General features: G+C 35.9%; 1 protein-coding gene across 2 annotated transcripts; it reads left to right on the top strand.

Moving 5' to 3' along the window:
- Positions 1–115: 115 nt before the first annotated feature.
- On the top strand, positions 116–21,177 carry LOC121384192 (WD repeat-containing protein 38-like). Of its 2 annotated transcripts, none has more exons than XM_041514464.1 (9): positions 116–340; positions 3,789–3,884; positions 7,168–7,288; positions 10,120–10,236; positions 11,498–11,595; positions 14,824–14,904; positions 17,311–17,439; positions 18,635–18,832; positions 20,187–21,177. In XM_041514464.1, exons 2-9 carry the CDS (start codon positions 3,819–3,821, stop codon positions 20,271–20,273), a joined length of 897 nt encoding a protein of 298 aa, XP_041370398.1. In that variant the 5' UTR covers positions 116–340; positions 3,789–3,818; the 3' UTR covers positions 20,274–21,177. The 2 variants fall into 2 exon arrangements, with proteins under 2 accessions (XP_041370398.1, XP_041370397.1); XM_041514463.1 differs by having other exon boundaries at positions 117–415.
- The last annotated feature ends 2,865 nt before the right edge of the window (positions 21,178–24,042 follow it).

Raw genomic sequence — 24,042 nt, 5'->3', positions numbered from 1 at the left:
ACTTCGCCAGTGACCGTGGCATGCTGCTATAAGACGGCTATTGTGACGTAATTTATCAACAATCGAATGTCGTCATGCGATTATGACCGTTGCTAGGGTTGTATAATAAAGGAATTCACCATAAAGAAGAAAACCGGAAGTATATTCTACCAATCGTCAAGCCGGAATTGAACAACGCGGAATTAACAAAGTTTGTTTTAGTAACAGAACAATCGGTTTCAAGAAAAACAGTGATTTATTGATCCTTGTAAATTGATTTCTACTATGTGACTTTATTGCGTACTTCACTGAACAACACACAGAATGGTAAATTACCTTCTGTCAGTGTTGATTAAGCCAGGTAAAGGTAAAACTAAGTGAGACATGAATGGACGCTCGTCACGCAATGCAGCAATGCGCTGATTGGAACTGTTATGTGAGTAATATACTCCACCAAAAAGGTTTAGCAAAACTTAATACGGGCTACCCTGTCATTATATGAAATATGTACAGTAGATGAAAATTTTGATTAATATATTTTTTTTAAAGAAATTTAACTTTGTCAACAATGTCAAGAGAAGTCAGTTAACTTTTTTTCTTCTTTTTTTCTTCTTCTTCTCATAATAGGCCTAATTGGCAAAGAATGATGTCATTGTCGGTGACATTGTAACAACATTTGATATCAATACAGAGTTAATAGTTTGTAAAATATTGATTTTCTAATGCACTGATTGTTATTTAAAACAAATTACATGCCCCAAATTATTAACAATATCAGGGTGTGCACTTTATACGGTTGCCCGATCGCCCATGGTGAGTAAAAATAGTGTCGGGCAAGTCAAAACCGTATCATGTGTCGCCCACCTGTTGACCAAAAATTTCCGCATATTGTATTACATTTTTGTATCAAAATGCAAATAACCAGTGTCTGTAAGAGATCGGAAAGTTATTTTTTATTTATTGTTTTCAACTGATTTCTTATTACAATCTGCACAACCAAACCCATATATGACATAATAGCGACCACTTCCCCAGTCTATCTAAAGCCATTCAGAATACCTCGGCCCATTTGATTACGTACTCGGAAAACCTCTGCCACGTAAAAGTATTTGTAGGTTCAATTGGAACACCTCGGCTATGTTCGTCTTTACTTTCCATTTAGTTACAATCGGAACAACTCGTCACATTCAGCTGCGCTATGTTTGGCAGAAAGATTTTGTTTAGGAGCCTGAAGTTAATCGTGTTGGAAAGTTTTCTTTTTTTACGGAATATACCGAGTCTCCTATACCAAACACCCAATCGTCACTGCGAACAATGTCAACAACAGCTATCATTGCCTGTGCACGTGCGAGTGTTGTTAAATAATGATTAATCCTTTTACTTGTGTTGTGTGTTTATTTCTCTAGTGGATGTGATTATTGTTTGTATAGATTGCTGTCAGCTTAGTATTTTTTAAATTCCTTATCATACGGCCATAAAAGCACCTTATGCATTCCAAGACCGAGCCTTGGTAAAACATTCCAGATGTTTGATTGTGTGGGTTCTGTGACAACATAATAATTATAATTTAATTACAACAGTTTGTAATATAAACTAAAACAAGTTCTGTTTCCTGCTTTTGTGTTGTTATTATCGTGTGTATGATATGATTACATGTTTTTAAAGTGCAATTTTAGTAAGTTTTTTTTAATAAAATTTGGTCGCGGGCCATTCAAGAGTTGTATGGGCGAGTCAGAGTGTTGCTGTGATCCCAAGTGCATATCCTGCAATATAGGTACAATACAGGGAAGATTTTTGTTCAGTATATATTGTGGCATGATTTGCAACATAAGTTTCAGAGATCGCTACACAATTTTAAAACATTAAACAGTAGTTGCTAATAATTTTCAGTTGACTAGAAATATCGCAAATCAAGATTTTTAAAACAAAATGTTCCCTGCTAAAACCACCAAAAAATCATGGGTAATGTTTCAAGAGAGAGATGTATATTCAATTATCTCTTATGCTGTTATCTGTTCTGTTTTAATTTCATAATTCTCTAAAATACATCTCTCGCAATATCCCAAACTAACAAGTGGTGTAACAAAAATCTGTACGTGTAAAATGACCAATATATTGTCTTGTCTGTGGGATGCTGCATAGTTGTAGCAGGTTTCCTCTCTATTTATCTCTGTGATCTGTTACAAGATATGCCACGAATAATCATATTTAAAAACATTCCTTCCTTCTATCCCAAACCCTCCCATCACTCCATAGCATGTCTTATTTCCAGCAGGGCATATTTCTTTTTACCTGCTATTTAAAACAAATAACAGCAGCCTGTACTTTGCATCCTATTTCAAGCCCTGTATGTAATGTTTTTTGAATTGACATAATGTCATGTGGAAACTGCCTTGAATTTAGTTTTCAACAATACAGCACTTCTGCAATATCATTAATTTTATTCATTAACTACATGTGTAGTTATACGCAACATGTACAATGTATACTAATTTAACAGAATGTGTTTCATTCATTCATTTCAACTTATTTTCATGCTTATATCCAGTTAAGGTTCAAGCATGCTCTCCTGGGCACACACCTCGGCTATCTGAGCTGTCTGTCCAGGACAGTGGGTTAGTTGGTTAGTGGTTAGTGAGAGAGAATGTGGTGTAGTGGCCTTACACCTACCCACTGAGCCCTTAAGAACTCACTCTGGTTTGGAGCTGATACCATAATCACTGCACCACCGATGCCAGAAATGTGTTTCAAATTGTTTTTGTTTGGTTTCTTTTTCTTCTTCTTCTTCATGTGAATAATCCATTCAGAAATACCAATAGACATGATTAGACTCAGGAAGGAATATACTAGTGTTAGTATATGGATTAGCAATGAACAATTAATACACTCATGAAGAATGTTGATCTTAATGGTGAATGAAACTATAATATAGTGTTGTATTTCATTTGCTAAACTTTTTGGTGTCAGTATAAATAAGTGTCACCTGCACTCTTGTAAATCCATGCACGTTATAGGTCGCCCTAGAAGCAGTACACGTTATTGACGTAAACCATAAATTATCTGGAGTCTTAAACCCAAATTCAGATATACATGTACACTGTATCAGGCTGACCAGTGCATTCTAGAAAATGTAATTTTTTCATTATAGACATGTATAAATGTCTGTATTGTAAGTATATGCTTACATTTATGGCAGTAATAATACACTGGCATGCAGTCACTGTTAGGCAAAAAGTTAAAATGCCTTGAAAATTAAAGGTAAATTTTTTGTACTTTTTAGACATAAATTTTGAATAGGGAATAATGAATCATTTAGACTAAGTAATTTAGAGATAAATATTTTGTTATATATACACACACAGTCAGGTAGATGTATTTTATATGCACCATTACAAAGTTAATGCATATATTTGTAATAACCACTATAGTCATATAATGTGTGGGAACTTATAATTAAATTTATATAATTGCATTGATTTTATGATGTTTTTACAGGTAATACTTGAGGCATTTAACAACCCCTGCAATTAAGAAAATGTCTACGGCTAAAAAACATGCCACTGAAAAAAACCCTGAATATAATCCAAGGCTAAAAAGTGCTGTGGAGAATTGAAAACTCCACACCAATCTCCATGGCATTGCTGTGGGCAATTGCAGGGGTTGTTTAACACTAACAGTTATACGTGCCAGAGGTTTCTTCCATGGAGCTCACTGGGCAAAATTATAAAATATATATATATATATATATATGCATGCATGCACATTGACCTACACTTTATATGCTAGTACATAAATCTTATTGCTTTTAGGTTGATGTACTTGAATGCTGAAAATCTAAAATGTTTTGTGATGAAACTGAACTAACTATTATAGACTTGAAGAGGTTTACTGGACATAAAGATGAGGTGCGTATGTATAAATACATGTGTATACAATTAATACAGTGTATTTGCAAACTTTTGTTCTGTTGGATTAAAGAAAACAAAAATGTTCTTGGGGATGATTTCAGTGGTAGACCTTGAGTGTGTGCTCACCTGAGGGGATCATAGGATCATTCCCTCTTAGTGGACAAACCCTTTAGCAAGTTTACGATTTCCCAACTCCCATCTGTGGTGTGTACATGACATGTATGATATCAAAAGGCATTACTTGTGCTATTCCAGTTTTTTACATTTATTTTATTTTAAAAGAAAAAGAGAATACATTTTATTTGCAAGCAGGGAACATTTTATTTAAAAATATTGAATTTTGTTTTTCCTTTTCCCTGGCATGTTGTATATATACTACTCAAAAGAATTTAAGGGTCAGACGATATTTTCGACATTATTTTCTGAATGTCAATTATATTAGCTAGACCATAATGTCACGCATGGTATTGTTCCATTTTGACGAAAGTGGGTCTAAGCAACGCATAAATGAATTAAAATCCACTGTCATTGACACTGTCGACTAGTTCTAATGGCGAAAACATGCTTACATTTACACGTAAATTAGGGTGAAAGCGAAAGGTCTGCTAAGTGCCCATAACTTGCTTTTTCACAAAGCGCTTCATTTGCACGCTTTGCACGTGTATTCCATGTTCCCAATGCTGAATTTCCATATAATTGGAGCTTGCGTTCGTGTACGGTGCACACTCCAAATTCGACAATGGTACGACTTCAACTGACTATCGAAGATCGAGGAAGGGCTATTGCTTGGCTTCAGGATGGCAATACGCAAAGAAATGTTGCTCTGAGACTTGGTGTCAGTCAGAGTGTAGTTGGCCGACTGTGGCAACGGTACCAAGCAACGAATTCTGTTCGAAATCGTCCACGTTCGGGAAGACCCCGAAGCACTACAAATAGAGAGGACCGCTACATCACCAATATGGCTCTACGTCAACGCACAACCACTGCACGCCGATTATGTGACAATCTGCGGACTGCGACTGGAACTCGAGTGTGATCAAACCATACGCAATCGTCTGAGAGCCAATAATCTATGCTGCCGTCGCCAGGCTGTTCGCCTACCACGTCACAGAATGGCCAGACGTCACTGGTGCACGCTTCATCTGCGGTGGCAACGTGTTCATTGGGGTCGAGTGATGTTCACTGATGAGTCCAGGTTTAGTCTCCAGTTCAACGACGGTCGGGTTCGTGTCTACAGACGTCCTGGGGAGCGCTTTGCTGACGTTAACGTTAGACAACGTCACCGGTTCGGTGGTGGCAGCGTCATGGTGTGGGGCAGCATCTCTATCCACCACAGGAACCCCCTCTATGTGGTGGATGGCAATCTGAATGGAATCCGCTATCTGAATGAGATTATCCGGCCGTTGGTTCTCCCAGGCCTTCAGCAGATTGGCGGCGGGGCAGTTCTGCAGGATGACAATGCCAGACCCCACCGCGCCAGGGTGGTAACGGACTTTCTCAGACAACAAGGTATCGCCAGGATGGATTGGCCAGCATATTCGCCTGACTTGGCCCCAATAGAGAGCGCCTGGGACGAATTAGGCAGGATAGTTCGGGATAACCATGCCCCTCCGGCCAACCTTCATGATCTGGGTCAACTTCTTATGGCAGAGTGGCAGGCCATTCCCCAAGAGTTCTTCAGACGTCTGATCAACAGCATGAGGCAACGATGTGTCGAGTGTATTCGCGCCAGGGGTGGATTCACACACTATTAAACGAATGTTCTAATGTGTAAAATCCATGTTTGACAACCTTCAACTTTGACAGCATGTCATGTGACTTTCTTGTATACAGTGACGTTTATTTGTGGGTTTTTGTAAATATGGAACAATAAATTAAATTTTTGGTGTAGTTTACATCATTAATCTAATACACTCTGAAACTTATTTGGTTATACATTTTTGACCCTTAAATTCTTTTTGAGTAGTATAAATGTGTTCAATGTATGCCTAATTTGTAACATTAGTCTTACAGTGCAATTATCATGAAGTAATCGATAGGCGCAAGTTATTTTTAAAAAAAGTAAAATCGCAAACATTTGGAACTAATGATGTCATATTTATCAACAAATGAAGAAATAACACTTCCTTGTTAATTAATAGGACTATTAACCACATTTTAAAAAGTAGTTTACATCAGGATTTTTTTTATCAATAAAAAGTAACTTTTTTCTAATAATCCAATACTAGGATCCAGAGACGGGGAATTATCAAACATCTAACAATAATGGAGTGTGAGACTATTTATTAAATGTACATATAGGACACTAAAAATGGTTACAAAGAAGGAAGGAAATGGTTTATTTAACACACTCAGCACATTTTATTTACGGTTACGGACCAAACAGATATTGAGAGGAAACCCGCTATCACCACTTCATGGGCTACTCTTTCCGATTAGCAGCAAGAGATCTTTTATATGCACCGTCCCATAGACAGGATAGCACATACCATGGCCTTTGATGTACCAGTCGTGGTGCACTGGCTGGAGCGAGAAATAGCCAAATGGGCCCATTGACAGGGATCGATCCCAAACCGACCACGCATCAAGCAAGCGCTTTACCACTGGGCTACGTCTCGCCCCCCCCCCCCCCCCCCCCCCCAAAGGGTATCTACATGTATTTAAAAAGTTGCTTTGGCAAATGAATTTGGCAGTAGATATTAATAACAAATAGTATGTTACTTACCCTGCAGTGGACTAATGAGTGAAGTACATGTATGGTAAATAGAGCTGGGCGGTATTGAAATTTCAGGTTCGGTATCAGTATCAGTATTCTGGGGTGATTTACCTTGGTATTGGTATGGTATCCAGTATTGATACACTACAAATACCAATATCAAGCAGTATTTTCGGTATACTCAACTTTAAATGCATGCCCAAGTTTAGTCTCACCCGCTAATTTCATCTAAATAAAATTAAATTCCATACACAAGGCCCTCATCTCCCTCTTCTTTTCAGCTATTTTGCATTAATCAGATATATTGTTAGTGCTTTACTAAATGGCGGATAACATTTTTCAATACTGAAATTGTGATATTTAGAAATTTGCTTGGTACGGTAAATCGGTATTGATGTGATACTGATACCGAATGGTATATATGGTATACCGTACTACCCAGGTCTAATGGTAAATATTAGTTTTATTGCTCTTTGGGTTACACATGTTTCTCAACTGTATATGCCTTATGTGCTTCACTGCATGTGGATTAACTCTAGGATTTGCTTTCTTTCTTGTTTGTAGGTGAACTGTGTGGCATTCTCGCCAGACTTCCAGATCGCTGTCACTGGTTCTGACGACAACAAGGTTCGTGTCTTCAATGCACACACAACGGAACTCGTCTGTGCCCTCAGTGGACATACAGGTATTAAATGACGTGATCTGCCACAGCAGTGATAGAAATACTCAGAATTGTTCACTAGTCCATCGGACAATTACATCTACAAATCTACTTAATTGTCCGTCAATATTCTTACTTGTCCAAAATAAGTTGTTAGTTTTAATCAAGAGCAAGGACAGTGTTTTTGATTGGTCAAAATGAAACAGCATTGTAACTTTTTACTGGACAATCACTGAGGTACATTTTGCTTGTCCCAGCAGATTATCACTTGTCAGGACAAACGGATAAGTGCTTATTTCGAACACTGTAAGGCCAGAATTATATTTACTTTCATAAATAGTATTAGCCATATTTGTTCCTCATCCCATGCCAATCTTCCATATGCCCTAAATAAAATGCTATGGTTAATATAGGATTCATTTTGAGTGTTATCTAAAAAAAAAAAAAAGGTTTTGTGTATATACTTCACTGCACATGTATATCTAAGAGATGTACACGTTGTGTAACCAAGAAGTCCTGCATTACACTGTATCTCTTTGTGTGTGTGTAACTTACACAGGTATGTGTACAGGTATGTTACTCATCTGTAGACATCGTGTTTCAGAATTTAATAGTGCATTTCAAACGTTTTTTTGATGTCTAATATAAATGAAAATATCAGTATCCAGGCACTAATAGCTTGACAGAAAAGTATGTATTATGCTTTGTGGTATATAATTGCAAATCATAGAAAAGCTAAAGTGTTGGCAACTGTTTGATATTAAAGAGTATTTTCCCATATTGTTATAATGTATTTGTCCTACTATACTCAACAAACGTCTTGATATAGGTTTATCCTATTACAGTAAATGATGTACGTGTAAACTATCAGTTCAACCCCTATGCTTAGTCAGGGTAGGCATTGCTGACACAGATTTAATTACTAAACACCGTATCTGATGTCTTATTAACCTTTAGACTACTGGATTAGACACAGTCACTCGACAAGATATGAACCCATATTTCACAGATATGATGTTAAACTATAAAGGCTAAATTTACGAAACATGTTTTTTCTTAAACACAGGTGTTTAAGCATTGTAAATGTATGTAGTTACACACATGTAAGTCGAAAACAGGCTTTGTAAATTCAGTCCTAATTATTTTGGTCCGATATTGATTATTTACAAGTTGTTATTTGCAGAACAATTCATTATTCAGGAAACATTTTGTTTGCAATTTTTTATTAGCAACAGTTGCTGAACCATTGAAAATTGATTAGTGTAATGTATAATTATTATGTAAATGACAATTATAGCATTGTAAAAATATATTAGTATATGGAAACTAGTATTAGAAGTCGGACAACAATTATATTAATAGCAGGGGGCCCATAAGCATTTTCAGAATGGCATGGCCAGCGAGATCACAAATTATTTGTGTACATATTTTAAATAAATCTACTTTGATTGCATTTCAAAGTCTGTTTGATTACGTTTCAAAGTCTGTTTGATTACATTTCAAAGTCTGTTTGATTACGTTTCAAAGTCTGTTTGATTACGTTTCAAAGTCTGTTTGATTACATTTCAAAGTCTGTTTGATTACATTTCAAAGTCTGTTTGATTACATTTCAAAGTCTGTTTGATTACATTTCAAAGTCTGTTTGATTACGTTTCAAAGTCTGTTTGATTGCATTTCAAAGTCTGATTACGTTTCAAAGTCTGTTTGATTACGTTTCAAAGTCTGTTTGATTACGTTTCAAAGTCTGTTTGATTACGTTTCAAAGTCTGTTTGATTACGTTTCAAAGTCTGTTTGATTACGTTTCAAAGTCTGTTTGATTACGTTTCAAAGTCTGTTTGATTACGTTTCAAAGTCTGTTTGATTACATTTCAAAGTCTGTTTGATTACATTTCAAAGTCTGTTTGATTACATTTCAAAGTCTGTTTGATTAGGGTTTTAATTGTTGTGCCAGAACATTTACATTTAACAACTGGTATTTAACATTTTAGGATTATGTAGCAATCTTCCCTCAGGCCCTCTGATTTGACGAAAACTATCGTTTCTGGTACTGTATCGGAAAATGACAGAACCGAAATTTCGTTTCCCATGATTATTATATCATGTATGACTATTCTACCAAAATAATATATAAACATATAATTATTTAAAAAAAAAACTATTTCCAGTGATCACAAGGCACAAAACTGAAAAAGTGTTTCCCCATGAAATAATTTGATATGCTATGGTCTGTTCCCTGCAATTATTGTTTACATCCTCAACTACTTGCAGGGATGTAAATTTGTTTTAGCTTTTCATCTGATTTCAGCTTTTTTGTAAAAGCAGGGCTCGACCTTAGTGGTAGCCTGAGGTGTTTTGGTTACCAATTTCTCACTTGGGCTACCAGATGTTTTAACATGGTAGTCCTCCGGGATACTATATTTTTTTGGCACATCCAGTTACGACACAATCAACAAGATGCTTAAACACCTAAAACAATATGTTTAATAAAAAATAAACAGTTTTGCTTTTTTTTGTCTTTTTTTTCTAAATTATAAAAATTATAGGGATACTAATTTTTACTGAGGGCTACCAGATTTCATAACCTGGTAGCCCGGCGGGCTACCACTAAAAAATGTTAAGGTCAAGGCCTGATTATTATTAAACGATTTTTGCAAAGTAGATTGTATTTGGTCTGAAATGCTAAAAAAATGACCTTTATTTAGGTCTATAGTACAGAGGTTTCATCTTTTAAAAGATCTTTTCAGTTTTTATTTTTTTATTTAAATGAACATCACATACATGTATCTGTACTTGTCGTGCACTGTTAGATGATGAATTGTATATAGAGTACAGTGTTGTTTTACGCTGTTCACAGGTGCTGTGAAATGTGTGGCCATGTCCCCAGACAGCAAGTATTTTGCCAGTGGATCGTTTGATAACCAAGTCATAGTGTGGAAGACCAGTAGTGGACGGCGGCTTTATCAATTGCAGGGTCAGTATGTTGCTTCTACATGGATTTTGTTTGTTCTGTTTTGTTTAATGATACCACTAGAGCACACTGATATATTAATCATTAACTGTTAGATGTCAAACATTTGGCCATTTTTACACATTCTTAGAGAAAAGCCACAGGTCTCACTACACAGATCACTTCCGGGTGAGAGTTCATCGATGACGGTCCACTATAGTTCCTAATTGTGACACATGTTATGGTTCACATATTCACTTCTAGAAAATGGTGAAGAATTAAAACAATATGTATGTTTAATGGTAAGCCTTCTGGCTGTATTTTGCCCATGTTATTTTGTAATGTTGTGCATCGACCTTTTGGGACATGGGTATATAGCGCAAGTGACAGCCGGAGTGAATCGGTTAATGAACCAACTGTTCGGACCGGTACTACTGCGAGATGCGGTCATATAGCAGAAAACAGACACGGAAATGTTCTCAATTTTGGAGTGAAAATAAATGCTTATATAATGTATGTTCGCAATGGTGTATGTTGTTAGTGCCAACGAGAACCCGTTCTATGGGCAATCTTCGCTTGAAGTTGGGCAGTTTAACATGGGTTTCAATGGCAGATGACATCTGTGTAGTGAGACCACAGTTTTTACTGCATCTTTCCATTAGCAGCTATTTTCTTTTATATGTACTTTTCCACAGACAGGACAGCACATACCATGGCCTTTGATATACCAGTCATGGAGCACTGGATACAGTGGGGAAAAAACTCGATCACAGAATAGGTCCACCATGGGGATTTGATCCTATGATCAAAACACCTCAGGAGAGTACTCTAGTGATGAGTTAGATCCTGTCTGCCCCCTTCTACATTGACCCCATTCCAATGCACACTGGCTAATTACTGTTGTGAACACTGCTATTGTATAGTTTCCTATTTAATATGGATTATATATATATATATATATATATATATATATATATATATATATATATACTCTTATATTTGGATAGACTTCCTTAAATGCAGGTTTATATCTATTCAAAAGTTTGTAGGTTTGTCTTGTTGCCTCCACAAGGAAAGTTATTTCTATTAAATTATGAGTGCTAGAAGATGCCCAGAACTGAAGGTGCCAGCAATATATTAATTTGCAATTCATCTGGGGTATGGTGAGGGGGTGGGGGGAGAGGCAAATGTATCATCTGTAAAGTTGGAGGGTCCAATGACTCCTGACCATCCTTTTATAACACCTTGGTAAATATGTGTACAATTTGTTTATTTCTGTGTACAGGTCACAAAAAGAGCGTTGAGGTGGTAGTGTTTTCTCCTGACAGTAATTTTATGTGTTCTGGTTCCTGGGACCGAACAGCAATACTGTGGGATATAAAGGTAGGATATTTCTTCTGTCATTACTTTTTATTGTCCAAAACACGGCCAGCTTGTGAACATACATGTACCTGCCAGTGTAACAGCCCAAAATATACCTCCTGCCAAACTGTACCCGAGGTTAAAGTGGGCTAGCCTGTTTTATAACCCTAACCCTAACCCTAACCATCAGACAATATTTCAAATTCTTAGGTAACCGGAAGTCAGTTCACATGAGTTTTACTTAGGAAAACGATTGTTTAGTTATGTGAATATAGTTCTCATAACCAATGAGTTAGGCCTACCTAATCCTAAAACACTTGAACAAGTGTTCTGTGCTACATTGGTGGTTCAATTGTATTTAAAAACAAACTGATTCTCGTGATTTTAAAGTTGCGTAACCGACACGCGAACTGAACAATGGTTCTCGTGAAATATTGTGCCCTGCCTAACCCTAATTTTTTATTACTAACCTGTATACAAAATAAATAAATAAATAATAACAAACGCTTTAAAAGAAAAGCAATTATTGCTTTCATAAAAATAAAACTATCACAGATTAGTAATTTTAGAAGATATTTCAATAGGTCTCACTACACAGATGTCATCTGCCATTGAAACCCATGTTAAACTGCCCAACTTCAAGCGAAGATTGCCCATAGAACGGGTTCTTGTTGGTACTAACAACATACACCATTGCGAACATACATTATATAAGCATTTATATGCACTCCAAAATTGTGAACATTTCCGTCTGTTTTTTGCTATATGACCGCATCTGGCTGTAGTACCGGTCCGAACAGGTGGTTCATTAACCGATTCACTCCGGCTGTCACTTGCGCTATATACCCATGTCCCAAAAGGTCGATGCACAATATTACAAAATAACATGGGCAAAATACAGCCAGAAGGCTTACCATTAAACATACATATTGTTTTAATTCTTCACCATTTCCTAGAAGTGAATATGTGAACCATAACATGTGCCACAATTAGGAACTATAGTGGACCGTGATGAATGAACTCTCACCCAGAAGTCATCTGTGTAGTGAGACCTTAAAGTCTAGTGACCGATTTTGTCAAACTTGGTTTGAAGTCAGTTTGATAATTTGGGTCATTTACACCATGAAAAGCTATACTAGAGCCGTGTAACTTATGAACTCTAACCAATACACCAAAGATAGATGCACCATACTATCCAATAAAACTTCATATCACATTGTTACTCCTTGGTCATCCACACAATAGATGGCCATCAAACAAGCAGCCACTATATGGTAATGTATGACCTTTTTGGTAGTTCTGATATGGGGAACATACAAAGAAGCTAATTATCTAGTTAGTTCATTAAAAATATTAGTTTCCATCAATTGTTGCTATGGGCAACAATTGTTTCATAATGAAGTGTTGAAATCCTGTTTTTTTTCTGTATATTTCAGCATGAAGATCCACATATTATTGATGGCAGATACAAATTCTACTTTCATAGTAGAATACTATGTTATATATTCACAATACCATCAAAATTGTTTGTCACTATGACTGTACATTCGAAAAAATTCATTATGCACAAAATCACAGAAATTAGGGTGAATTTGGATATTGACCTTGTGACCTTGAATTTTGACCTTTTACAATGAGAAACTCAGTGTTAGACACTCATATCAATTTATTTATTACATATAAGAATACTAGAATATACATTTTGACACACACACCCCTAAAAAATAAAAATAAAATAAAAATAAAAATAAATAAAAATAAATAAAATTGACATGTTTGCTATATTTACCCAAATAGGGCCCCCATGTGCTTGGCTAAAATCCACATCGATGTAATTACCTTTTATAAGGATGCTACACTAGTACATTTTCATTTTGGCTTGCTAAACTTATATATTTTGGGATAAACAGTAATTTCATGTTTTACATTATGGTCTCACTACACAGATGTCATCTGCCATTGAAACCCATGTTAAACTGCCCAACTTCAAGCGAAGATTGCCCATAGAACGGGTTCTTGTTGGCACTAACAACATACACCATTGCGAACATACATTATATAAGCATTTATATTCACTCCAAAATTGTGAACATTTCCGTCTCAGTTTTTTGCTATATGACCGCATCTGGCTGTAGTACCGGTCCGAACAGGTGGTTCATTAACCGATTCACTCCGGCTGTCACTTGCGCTATATACCCATGTCCCAAAAGGTCGATGCACAATATTACAAAATAACATGGGCAAAATACAGCCAGAAGGCTTACCATTAAACATACATATTGTTTTAATTCTTCACCATTTCCTAGAAGTGAATATGTGAACCATAACATGTGCCACAATTAGGAGCTATAGTGGACCGTGATGAATGAACTCTCACCCGGAAGTGATCTGTGTAGTGAGACCATATTCTCTAGCCCAAAATATATAAATTATGATGGGGAAAAATGCAGACTAGAGGTATAATCTGGGCTAGCCTGTTTTATACACCGGGGTATATTCTGGGCTAGTCCACTTTATACCTCAGGTATAGTTTGGCGGGGGTTATATTTTGGGCTATTACATGGGTAGTATTTCTGCTGATTTGAGGGTGCAGAATGATGTCATTCGTGGGATGATTAAAATCATATATCAAAGATATTTTCTTGTTTACAATATCAGTATCTGTAATGTATAAACAATGTTTTTGTTGTTGTCCTAATGTTTGTAGTATTTTAGCCCAAACTGGATTTTGTCTTTGAATAATTTTGTACATACAAAAAAATAAATATATATTATGACATAAAATGAAAAATGACGGCTACAAACACTAACATAAACCTTAAAAATATTGGATATACAGACATTGGTATTCTAAACAAGAAAATATATTTAACATGTAATTTTAGTTGCCAAAACAACTCTGTTAGTCAGAAACATCTTACAATGGCTGCAAACTCAGGACAGTCCCTTTAATACATTATATTACCATCAATTTCTTTAAAAAAAAACAGGCCTTCGTTTTGAAGGCAAAGTACCTTTAATTTCTGGTTAACATTATTTCATCACTGTTATCTTTAGGAAATTAGACGACAGATAATTACTGTGACCAAATATCATTTATTTATAATGGATTCTGCGTCACTGAAATCAAAATGACTTCTTCACATGCGACTAGGTGACTAATGATGAATTAGTCAAGAGGTACTGAAAGAGATTACAGACTTAATTTAAAGCATAATCATTTGATACAAATCTTTCATTCCTTTTCAGAATGGACATTCCCTGAGGGTCTTTAAGGGTCATACTACACTTGTGCAAGCTGTAGCCTTCTCTCACGATGGAAAGATGCTGGTAGAGTATTCTATTCACAGAGCTAGAATGTATATTGTTACAAGTCTGTGTACATAGACTTATTATTAGTCCATCCTGTCTGTCCGTCTGTCCCACATATAGGTTTCTTCACATTGCCTTGAGATATTGAGCTTATATTTTTGTATAGCTTTATCATGTACTGTTACCCATCAAGTCATGTTGATTTACCCATTTTTGACAGTGTTACGGCCCTTGAATTTGAGAGATATGGAAAAATAAATTCCACACTTGTTTTGCAATGCCACAAGATATTGAGATAAAATTTTGAATATTGCTTTATCATGTACTGTTACACATCATGTTTAACTTTCATGGTTATTTACCCATTTTTCACCGAGTTATGGCCCTTGAATTTAGGAGATAAGAAAAAAAATTGGGCCCGGTAGGGGACATGACGTGATTATATTGCTTTAGCAGTACTCTCAGAATGCTTGTTATACGTTTTATTTTGGTTCAGGGATGACATCTTCTACTATTCATTGTGACGCTGTTGGTAACAAAATATGCTTGATATAGATTTTGTGTATAGGCCAATACCTCTTTTTTGGAAAATTCTATACAGTAAAACCTCACTAAGCTAGACATTGACGGACCAAATAAAAAGTCCTGTTTTAAGAAGTCCAGTTTAGAGAAGTTCTGTTGTGTACTGATATTTAAAAAAGGACCATGAAAAATGTCCGGTTTTAAGGAAGTTCTGGTTTACAGAGGGTCCAGTTTTGAGGGGTTTCATTGTAGTTCTTAGTTTTAGGTAATTATAGTTACATTTATAAATATTGTTATTGTACCTGTACATTGTATTTCTAGTAGTTCCAGTAGTAAAACACTTGCCTGATGCGTGATCGGTCTGGGATCGATCCCCCTCGGTTTTGGCCCATTGGGCTCTTTCTTGCTCTAGTCAATGCACCATGATTGGTATATCAAAGGTGGTGGTATGATACATATAAAAGATCCCTTGCTACTAATAGAAAAATGTAGCAGGTTTCCTCCCTTAAGACTGTATGTCAAAATTACCAAATGTTTGACATCCAAGAACCAGTGATTAATAAATCAATGTGCTCTAGTGGTGTCATTTAAACAAAACTAAATTTTAAAGTTTTTGTAACCTTCAGTCATGTATCTTTAACAACAACTGAGCACTAACAACACATATAATTATTATTAACTTATAATCATGATGGGTAACAGTACTGATTCCCCTAATAATGTGAATTGACAAGGCATTCGTATCAAATTAAAGTTTAAAGTTTGTTTTGTTTAATGACACCACTAGAGCACATTGATTTATTGGATGTCAAACATGGTTATTTTGACACAATCATAGAGAGGAAACTTGCTACATTTTTTTTTAATTAGGAGCAAAGGATCTTTTATATGCACCATCCCACAGACAGAATAGCACATACATGTACCACAGCCTTTGATTTACCAGTCGTGGTGCACTGGCTGGAATGAGAAATAACCCAATGGGCCCTACGACGGGGTTATATCAATGAATTAGGCCCAGTTATGGTTCAGCACACTGTCCTGAACACACACATCAGATATCTGGGTTGTCAGTCCAGGGCAGTGGTTTGTTTGCGAAAGAGAGGGGGTACTCTATTAGCTTGCCTTTGTCCAGTCAATGAAGGAAGGAAGGAAATGTTTTATTTAACAACGCACTCAACACTTTAAATTACAGTTATATGGCATCAGGCATATGGTTAAGGACCACACAGATATTGAGAGAGAGGAAACCCGCTGTTGCCACTTCATGGGCTACTCTTTTTCGATTAGCAGCAAGGGATCTTTTATATGTACCATCCCACGGACAGGATAGTACATACCACGGCCTTTGTTACACCAGTTATGGAGCACTGGCTGGAACGAGAAATAACCCAATGGGGGTCACCGACGGGGATCGATCCTAGACCGACCGTGCATCAAGCGAGCACTTTACCACTGGTCGGTTGGCCCATTGATTTGTTTTTTTCATTCCATCTGATGCTCTATAACTGGTGTAACAAAGGCTGTGGTACAAATGTACTATCCTGTCTAGGATTCTGCATATAAAAGATCTCTTGTTGTTAATCAGAAAGAATAGCCCATGAGGGTTTCTGCCAGAGGGTAAACGGGTATGGTGCCACACCCAAATGTTTTTGCAGATTATTTTTTTAAAGTTAATTTTTCAACAATATTAATTACTCTTATCATTATCAAAAATTTCTTTCTGGCAGAAACACTGCCCATTAAGTGGCGACAGCCAGGTTCCTCTGTAATTATTATCTGTGTGGTTTTACAACACTAGAAGAAGACTTCGGTATAAACATTTTAATAATTATTGTCCTGTGAATTTTTTACTATATTTCCTGTATTTAATTTTTATTTTTTATATTTTTTTTAAACCAGGCAACAGCTTCATGGGATTTCACCATCCGATTGTGGCCACTGGACAGTCTTAGATTACGCAGCTCAAAGGTTCTGAAAGGTCACAAGGGGAACGTACACGCTGTTGCCTTCTCTAAAGATGGAATACTGGTACGGTCTATAGTTACATATAAACTGTTTTATTTTAGAAGTTTAATGGTGAAGTTGTTAGTAAAATTACTGAATTCATGCATCTTATTTCTCATCTAGGGGCGGGATGTAGCCCAGTGGTAAAACACTCGCTCGATGCGCGGTCGGTCTGGGATCGATCCCCGTCGGTGGGCCCATTGGGCTATTTCTCGCTCCAGCCAGTGCACCATGACTGGTATATCAAAAGCTCATGAAGTGGCGACAGCGGGTTTCCTCTCAATATCTGTGTGGTCCTTAACCATATGTCTAACGCCATATAACCGTAAATAAAATGTGTTGAATGCGTCGTTAAAGAAAACATTTCTTTCTTTCTTTCTTATTTCTAATCTGTAAACCAGGAAAAAATGCATGTGTATAAATTTTGCATTATTCTTGCCCAAACTGTCACAACATTTATACACATGCATTATTTTTAGTGCAGAAATTTATGTCATAAGACTTTGTCCTGTTCATTCTTACCTTCACAGGATAAAACTGATATTCAATGTCATTAACTAGTTGTTCTCTATTTTCCCTGTCCCAACAACTGCCCACAATTGGTATGTCAAAGGCTGTCCTGTCTTTGGGAAAGTGCACATAAAAAAATATATCATTTGCTGCTTTATCTGTAAGAGTAACCCATGTGGCAGCAGCAGGTTTGTCGAAATAATCATATTTTAGACACTAAATAGCCTTAGTTTTAAAATCTGCCGAGGTGTTGTTAAACTCATGTTCCTTTCCTTTCTACCTCAGTGTGACCACTGTCAGTGTACTCTGATGGTACGCCTCATTTTGGTGAAGTGTACTTATCTCAAAGAAACTCGAAAACATATATTTGGACAACGCAATGTGATGGAATCATTTCAATTTCCATCCAGAACTTTTACTGCAATTTCTTCAAGATACTGACTTTTATTCTAAATTTTAATTTTATCTAACTGTGGTATTTGTATTTTTGCACAGTTCTTTTCACTGTGGTTTTATTTGACTATTGAATTTTTATATTGGTATTGATAATCACTTCATGTTTTGCCTTTACCATAGTTTGACACCCAATAGCCAATGTATTTTTCGTGCTGGGGTGTCGCTAAACATTCATTCATTCATTCATTCTTTCATTCATTCATTCTTTCCTTTCTTTTGTCTTGTATAACTTGAATATCTTTCGACATTGCAGGCAACAGGGTCTTGGGACAAGACGGTTAGGATGTGGAACCCGAAGTCGGGGTTATGCCTGCACGTGTGCGACGGCCATGTTGGCTGGGTGCAGGCCGTCGCGTTTTCACCCGATGGAACATATCTAGCCAGCGCCTGTGATGATCAAACGGTTCGAATCTGGGATGTCGTCGATGGAAAATGTGCCAAAATTCTGGATGTATGCCATTGTTTGTTTGTTGTATTTTTCTTGTTTAATATAGTGTGGACTCTGTTCAGACCAGCGACTGGTATTAAGCTTTATTGGTAGAGCGCTTGTCCGAGGTGCTTGGGTCAAAGGATCGAATCCCACCGGTGGACCTATTCTCTCCTCTTTTTTTTTTACCATCCAAACTAGTGCCCAACGAAATATTACCCTAGATGTAAATGATCCGTTGCTGCTAATTAAAAACAAAGAGAAATAAGTAGTCCACAGTGTGGTGGCAGTGGGTCCTTTTTCTTATGTTTTAGGTGAAATAACCATAAATAAAAATGTGTTGAGTACATTCTAGCTATTGCATCACCTTAACTGAACCATGATGGAGTGAAATCCATGTCATCCCTCTCAGCAATTTTAGTTTTTGAATTATGGACCATTGCCATAATTCAATTATTTTTACAAAATGTCATTAATAAATGGAGTATGGTGGTTATGAAGATGGTTGAATAAAGTACATTTAGGGACAAATCAAAATATATTTGTTCAGGTAATACTTTATTAGACCATTAAATAGGTTAGTGGTCTGTGATAATATGCCTTTAAAGGGATAGTCCTGAGTTTACAACCATTGTAAAATTGTTTCCAACCAATAGAGCGTTTTCAATGACGTAACATACAAATTAAAAAAAAAATTTCTGATTTAAAATATCTGAGTCTGTATTTACAAAGTGTTTGTTGTTCTAATGCTTGTAGTAGCCCAAACCGGATTTGACGTCCCAATAATTTTGTACGTATGAAAAAATATATATCATGAATTAAAGTAAAAACTGGGTGCTACAAACATTAGTATATGACCACAAACAGATTGGATATACAGACACTGGTATTCTAAACAAGAAAATGTATTTAGTATGAAATAGCAGTCGCCAACAAGGCTCTGTTATCGCAAACAGATTCGATATACCAGGTATACAGACACTGGTATTCTGTACCAGGTTACAAAATGTATTTAGTATTCTTGCCAACAAACTGGTATTCTAAACAAGAAATTGTATTTAGTACGAAATAGTAGTCGCCAACAAGGCTCTGTTATCACAAACAGATTCGATATACAGACACTGGTATTCTAAACAAGAAAATTTATTTAGTACGAAATAGTAGTCACCAACAAGGCTCGGTTATCGCAAACAGATTCGATATACAGAGACTCGTATTCTAAACAAGAAAATGTATTTAGTATGAAATGATAGTCGCCAACAAGGCTCTGTTATCGCAAACATCTTACAATGGCTGCAAACTCAGGAAAGTCCCTTGAAATAAAAGATTTTTCCTTCCTACCAGATTTATTTTAAAAGTTTGTTGTTTTTTGTTTCAGTGTCAGACGGACACCGCTCAGCACTGTGCCTTCACTGCTAATGCTACGCTGGTGGTTTCTGGAGCAGCATTCATGGGTCACCGGTAACGGGACTTCACCCGTTCATGGTTCATTCACCGACGTTCTGTTTCCATCGATAAACACACAGGCGTGGTTAACTATTCTCACTGTTTTCACAAACTCAAAAATGTCACTCTCAGTCACATTCGTACTGTGATATCAAAGCAAGTTAAATGTCCGAGCATCATTTTCCTGAGTTTTTAACCCTGTTATAGTGAACAGTCACATTAACCCTGAGTTTTACCCTGTTATAGTGAACAGTTGCATTAACACGGAGTTTTACCCTGTTATAGTGAACAGTCGCATTAACACTTGAGATTTACCCTGTTATAGTGAACAGTCACATTAACACTGAGTTTTACCCTGTTGTAGTGAACAGCCACATTAACATGGAGATTTACCCTGTTATAGTGAACAGTCACGTTAACAATATGTTTCTTGTGTTTCATATTCAGAATAGGATGTTGTTTGTCTGGAATAGGTGGCTATGTTAAGCACCTTTAAAAAAAAAAAAAAAAACCCCCCCACCAATGGAATTAATGTGAAATGAAGTCGAGAGTATTTTATTGTGAAAAAAAAATTGATGGTGCAGATGAACGTTGCTGGTTGCCAGCTTATTTTAGTACGGTAATCTGTATTTTTTTAATTCTAGTCTCGGAGCCAGTTGTTTAAATGTTAGTTTAACCAGTGGTAAAACAAACAAAAAATATGTTAAAAATAGGTATTAAATTAACACAGATCACAGTTGAAGAGATGTGTTGAAGTCTATTAATGAAAACCTTCAGTATTAACCCACAATGTAATCTTGGTTTTTAAAATTTTTATTCTATTTTGTTTTCAAATGTTATCATGATATCCCAAGGTTTGCTTAATTAATCATGCTTTGGAACAGTGTGGTTCAAATATTATATTAAAATATAATATAATTGAATCTTAGTTTGTTATAGTTTGAATAGTTATCCTGAGCAATTGTAATTGAGAGATCTGCAAGTACTTGTACACTGTTTGGGGGAGGGACGTAACTCAGTGGTAAAATGCTCTCTTGATGCATGGTCGGTTTGGGATCGATCCCTGTCGGTGGGCCCATTGGGCTGTTTCTCGTTCCAGCCAGTGCACCACGACTGGTATATCAAAAGACCATGGTATGTGCTGTCTGGTCTATGGGATGGTGCATATAAAATATCCCTTGCTACTAATGGTAAAATGTAGCGGGTTTCCTCTCTTAAGACTAAATATCAGAATTACCAAATGTTTAACATCCAGTTGCCGATGATTAATAAATCAATGTGCTCTAGTGGTGTTGTTAAACAAAAAAAACTGTTTTACTTTTTTTTTTGTACACTATTTATTGCAAATGATTTTAAAACTAAAACAATGATTATAATTTATGTGATATAGTAATTATTCCATTCTTTTATATTTTATATCCCACACGTGACAGACAAGATAGCACATACCATGGCCTTTGATATACCCGTATCATAAAGGTTGTTTGGTGTGTGAGGTTGTTGCGGGAAGGGAGAGGGTAATTCACTCTCGTAATATGAGCGTTATTTGTGTGTTTGTGCGTGTGTTAAATAGTGGGGTTTTTTAATAGTTAATTGAAGAGTGGTTTTACAGGTCATGGAATTTGGAAAAACGTTTTCCAATGTCTTGAATATCATGGAATTTGGGCTATTAAGACCAAAAGTAATTGAAAATAATGAATTTTAGTGTAGCATTTGAATAAAATATCTCCATCAGTGGGTCCGCTGGGCTTATTTCTCATTTCACAAAGTCCAAAATAGTGAGAGAAAAAAAAAAAAAATTGGGGAAGCGGTTGTGTTTTTTAAAACAATATTTATTTCCAGTATTAGGAAGAGAAGTGGTGAACAGGCAAGCGCCTACATTAACACCTATCTCTTGCAATCGTAATACAAATTAGTGAAGTAAACAGATGATTACAGATTTAGGAAAAAATGGAAGAACACTAAATGTCGGTCTACAAAAAGTGAAAAGCAGCCCATTTGTTTAGACCAGTCCAAAAATAGCAGGTCATATTTTAGAGACAGATTTTCATACAATTATCTCATCTCAGGCACAGCTCTTGGCCCCCTCCCCCAATAATTCTGAATAAAAATATTTGTTGTAAATCTTAAGGCAGAGATGAATTTTACTTGTAGAATGCAGGAAATTGCATTACAGGACATCTAGTTTCAAAATTTTATGGAGGAGCATACCCCACAACACGCTAAAAACTTTGCTTTGCACCCTCGATCTCAGTCAGCCCATCCCCCACCCCCACCCCCACCCCCACCCCCCAATGTCTACCTGTTTCCGCTGTGCCTGCATCTGCCATTATCTCGTAATTTTGTTATAAGTTAATTCTACAATGCTCTGAAATACATATCAGAGGTTCTAACTTTTCACATATAAAACTTAATTCCGTAAGGTTGTATTTGTTTTGGTCTGCTGTTTTAAAAAAATTAATAGCAGGCCATATTTTACTTCCTATTTCCAACCCTATAATGTATCAATATATTATAATTACAAACTTTCCGAATTTATACGATTTACTGTATTCGGATTGGCTGACGTCACTAAAAACCAAGCGTTATCCTTCCATAAACCTCATAAAAACACGTCATCACGTAAGACCAAGATCGATTGGAACTATTTTTAGCTGGATGGGCGAGAAGCCCAATGACCCAGTTCGGTGATCATTTTAAAAATAGAACAAGGAAGTGACCTGTTTTCTCGATTAAAAAAATAAGGGAAACTGGATGAGATATTCATGTTATAAATAAAAAAAAATTACAATATATTTTTTATTTGTTTTTATTCTGTTAAAAAAAAACCCCAAAACATCCAATAGTATGTATACATGTATTCCTACGCTTATTTACAGAACATGGTTGACGGTAAGAACGAAAGAGATTTTATTTGAGTGTTTTAAGGTACACTTCGTGTACTGTTTGTAATTATAAGAATTGTTTCTCATTTTTTTAGGAATTTATCGATGTATAAAAGTCACAAATGTAGTATAAAATCGATAAATTCCAAAAAAATTAGAAACAATTCTTATATAAAATAAAGCAAGTTTAGAAAATATAAAAGTATTATAATTCATTAGTAGTCTGTAAATTGTTTGATACAGTTTGACATGTTACATGGCAAGTGGTTATCCCAAAATGAATTAATTCCTCTTGTATGGTTTATAAACTAGTGGTATTATCAAGAAGTTAGTTGTTTAAAACTTCATTGTTTTTTGTTTTCATATTGACATCATGGACTTTACAAAGTTTTAATTGAAAAGCTATCTGGAACACTGAATATATTGTGATCTCCATATATATATATATATATATATATATATATATATATATATATATATATATATATATATATATATACTCACGGAAAAAAGTTCCTGTGCATCATTAAAATTTCAGTAGGACTTACATTTTTAAAATTTAAAAATATTGTAATTTACATAGATGTACTATTTATCTGTTAAAAGTACGGTGATCCTCTCCTGCCTTCTGAACCTGATGTACTGTTTACACAATGTTTAGTGAGCCGTCGGTGACGATGTAACAGAACAACGTACTGATGTACGGTCATGGTCGTACTTTATCACCTAATCGGTTGCGTTCAGTTCTTCCACTGATTGGCCTTAACTTGGAGATGCATTAGGATGTTAAACGTATCATTTCCAAATGTTTCTATATGTGTACCCGCTTAAAGGTACATTCCCGAGTTTGCTGCATTGTAAGATGTTTCCGACTAATAAAATATTTCTACGATTCAACTTAAA

This window comes from Gigantopelta aegis, chromosome 10 (assembly GCF_016097555.1).
Source record: "Gigantopelta aegis isolate Gae_Host chromosome 10, Gae_host_genome, whole genome shotgun sequence".
Classification (NCBI taxonomy): domain Eukaryota; kingdom Metazoa; phylum Mollusca; class Gastropoda; order Neomphalida; family Peltospiridae; genus Gigantopelta; species Gigantopelta aegis.
This window is presented reverse-complemented; position numbering and strand designations above follow the sequence as displayed.